This window comes from Vollenhovia emeryi, unplaced genomic scaffold, assembly GCF_000949405.1.
Source record: "Vollenhovia emeryi isolate VEMERY1.0 unplaced genomic scaffold, V.emery_V1.0 DF944040.1, whole genome shotgun sequence".
NCBI classification, from domain to species: Eukaryota; Metazoa; Arthropoda; class Insecta; order Hymenoptera; family Formicidae; genus Vollenhovia; species Vollenhovia emeryi.
Window position 1 is genome coordinate 1 of NW_011962326.1, and position 2,728 is coordinate 2,728.

Consider the following 2,728-nt stretch of genomic DNA (forward strand, 5'->3'; position numbering starts at 1 on the left):
CTTTATAATACAGTAAAACGTCCCACATTTGCGCTTCCCACATCTGCGCGCGTCCCATATCTTCGCTTGTTTCCGTCCCACATCTTCGCGTATTCGAGAGGGTTAGCTCCCCACCACCGCCGCATTGTCGCCCAGGGCCGTTAAGCACATTCGTGCACCCCGTGAATCGCGCTCAGGGCTGAAACGTAAAGTTTTTCACCCCATGCAAAAAATTGTTTACAGAAAATCCTACATATTTAATTTATGTAAGAGTTTAGTGGTATTCAATGTTAGATGGTTATGTGTAAATTCTAAATAAATTCATTATTAATAATTAAAGTTAAACATTTCAACATGAAATTATAATTTGTCCTTCTACAGTTTGAAAATAAATCCACGCATTACGCAGAATTAATTATTCTTTTTAATTAATTATTAACAATATTTAAACAATTATAATTATGTATGGAAGAAGGAAAAGGTAAACAATATGCAAAAGACATTTCAGGTTAATATTTTTATAGAAATTCAATCATATTAACCTATTTAACATTTCATCGATTGCTACAGATTGAACTTTATCCAACGCCGCTAGCAGTGCTCTGTCTGCACCTGGCTTCGATGCTAACCACTTATATAATCCATTAAGCGCATTGTATGCATCATTATTAGACATGCTTGTTTCCTCGTTGCTGGTGTCTTCTGCGTCTTCTTCTGCATCTTCGCCATGCTCATTAAGGACGACATTGACTGGCTCAATGTTATGTAAGACGGAGTCTGTGATTTCCTCGAGTGTCAAAATTCTCCATCCCGGATCATGATTATCTACTTGGAGCCATTCGTTCGTCTCCGTCAGAGTAACCCTTTCCGACGATAGCTGACTAGTCAGATGTTGGAGAGCTCCAATGTCCTCGTCGTTATCAGTAGGTAATGATTCGCCTTGGAGAGCTTTCTTCCAGGCGTTCCGAAGAGTTTGTTCCGAAACCGAATCCCAGGCCATTGCGACTGTTCGAACGCAATCCAAAATCGTCCATTTCTTCACTAGCACCTCAAGGTTCGCAATCAGGTGGCCTTCGGTTGAAGAAAGCAATTTTCGGCAATATTCTTTACGGTACGCTCTTTTTGTGCACTCGATGACGCCTTGGTCCATCGGTTGAATGAGAGCCGTTACATTGGGTGGTAAAAATACCACCGTACAATGCGGATATAGCTCCGTCAGTTCTTCAGCCGATGGATGCGACCTCGCGTTGTCGAGAAGCAAGATTAGTTTCTCGATCTTCCCGTTCTTCTTCTCCACAGCAGGGATGAACGTCGTAGTAAACCACTCCTTAAATATTGAGCGGTCCATCCATGCGTTTGTTTGGTTAACATACTGCACCGGGAGTATGTTAACATTTTTGAAGGCCCGCGGATGCTTCGCCTTTCCTATCACCAGCAGCGGAACTTTATGCGTTCCCGTTGCATTGGCGCATGTCATTACGGTGACTCGTTCCTTCGCAAGTTTGTGTCCCGGAGCCGAATGTTCGTTGCGTGGAGCCAACGTTTTCCTTGGAAGACATTTCCAAAATAAACCTGTCTCGTCAGCATTATAGACGTTGTCGACGGACCCTCCTTCGATTTCGATGAAGCTGCTAAATATCTTCGTAAACTCATCGCTAGCCACAGCATCACTCGATAGCCTCTCTCCGTCTACGCGTATCATCCGGATTCCATGCCGCTGCTGGAACTTCCTCAGCCACCCAGTACTGGCTTTAAAATTGGGGCGTCCCAGTGTTTCGGCCAATGTGCTCGCCTTGTTCATTAGAAGGAACCCGGAGATCGGAAACCCAGTGTCTCGCTGCTGAATGAACCATGTATAAATGATCTTTTCGAAGTCAGACCCGACGACACCGGTGTAGCGCTTCCTTTTCAGTGACCCTTGTTGGTCTAAAAGGGAACACTTCTTCTTCACGATGTTCTCCTTCGTCTTTTTCAGCACTTGCATGGTGCGTATGCTGACACCAAACTCCGCAGCGAGGCTCGAACACAACTCCCCATCACCCATGCGTTTGACGATGTCGAGCTTTTGGTCATGTTCAGCCACTTGTGGACCTTTTGCGCCTTCTGTTATCGCGACGAGAGACATTTAGCTTTTTCTCCTAACAATTATGCGGGCGACATATACAACATACCTTCTTCTTTCCTGTCCGATCTTTCATCGTCTCGGCAAACTCCTCTCGAAATATCGTCTCGGTGAAATGATATGTAATATCAACAAGAACGCGGCACTCGAAAATTTGATAATTGCAGGTTATTATGTTAAATCTGACAAGCAATCCGATTTCCGAAGGGCTCACGAAGCCGCACGAGTACAGATGGCGTGCAATGCTGCGCGAGCACCGTCCGAAAAGTGGGGGAACCGGCGACGGAGGAGAAAAACGCAGATGTTGGGTCACTTCCGGTCCCGACCGGCGCAGATGTGGGACGTTTTACTGTAATACTAAAATTTAGTTTCATTAACATGATCGTTTAGTATACTAAATCAGAATCATCTGGTAAATCCTAAAGGAATTCTGATTCGTCCATTTTCCAACAGACATACTGGTTAAATCTACCAGATTTCCAATTAAAGCAACCAGATATTTTTTTCAGTGCACGAACTGAACGGTCAACGGTCACGAACTAAACACGCATGAACACGCACGACATTCTTCTTCTTCTCTGGTTACTGGCTCCCGGCTAACAGACACTGAGCCGACACGGCCACGTC

General features: G+C 44.7%; 1 protein-coding gene across 1 annotated transcript; it reads right to left on the bottom strand.

The window, feature by feature from the left end:
- Positions 1-511: 511 nt before the first annotated feature.
- Positions 512-2,104, bottom strand: LOC105564306 (jerky protein homolog-like). The gene has a single exon (XM_012016594.1). It carries the CDS (start codon positions 2,102-2,104, stop codon positions 512-514), a length of 1,593 nt encoding a protein of 530 aa, XP_011871984.1.
- Between the last annotated feature and the right edge of the window lie 624 nt (positions 2,105-2,728).

Excerpts from the sequence above, each read along its gene's own strand:
- LOC105564306 (XM_012016594.1), bottom strand. The coding sequence starts at position 2,104 with ATGTCTCTCGTCGCGATAACAGAAGGCGCAAAAGGTCCACAAGTGGCT.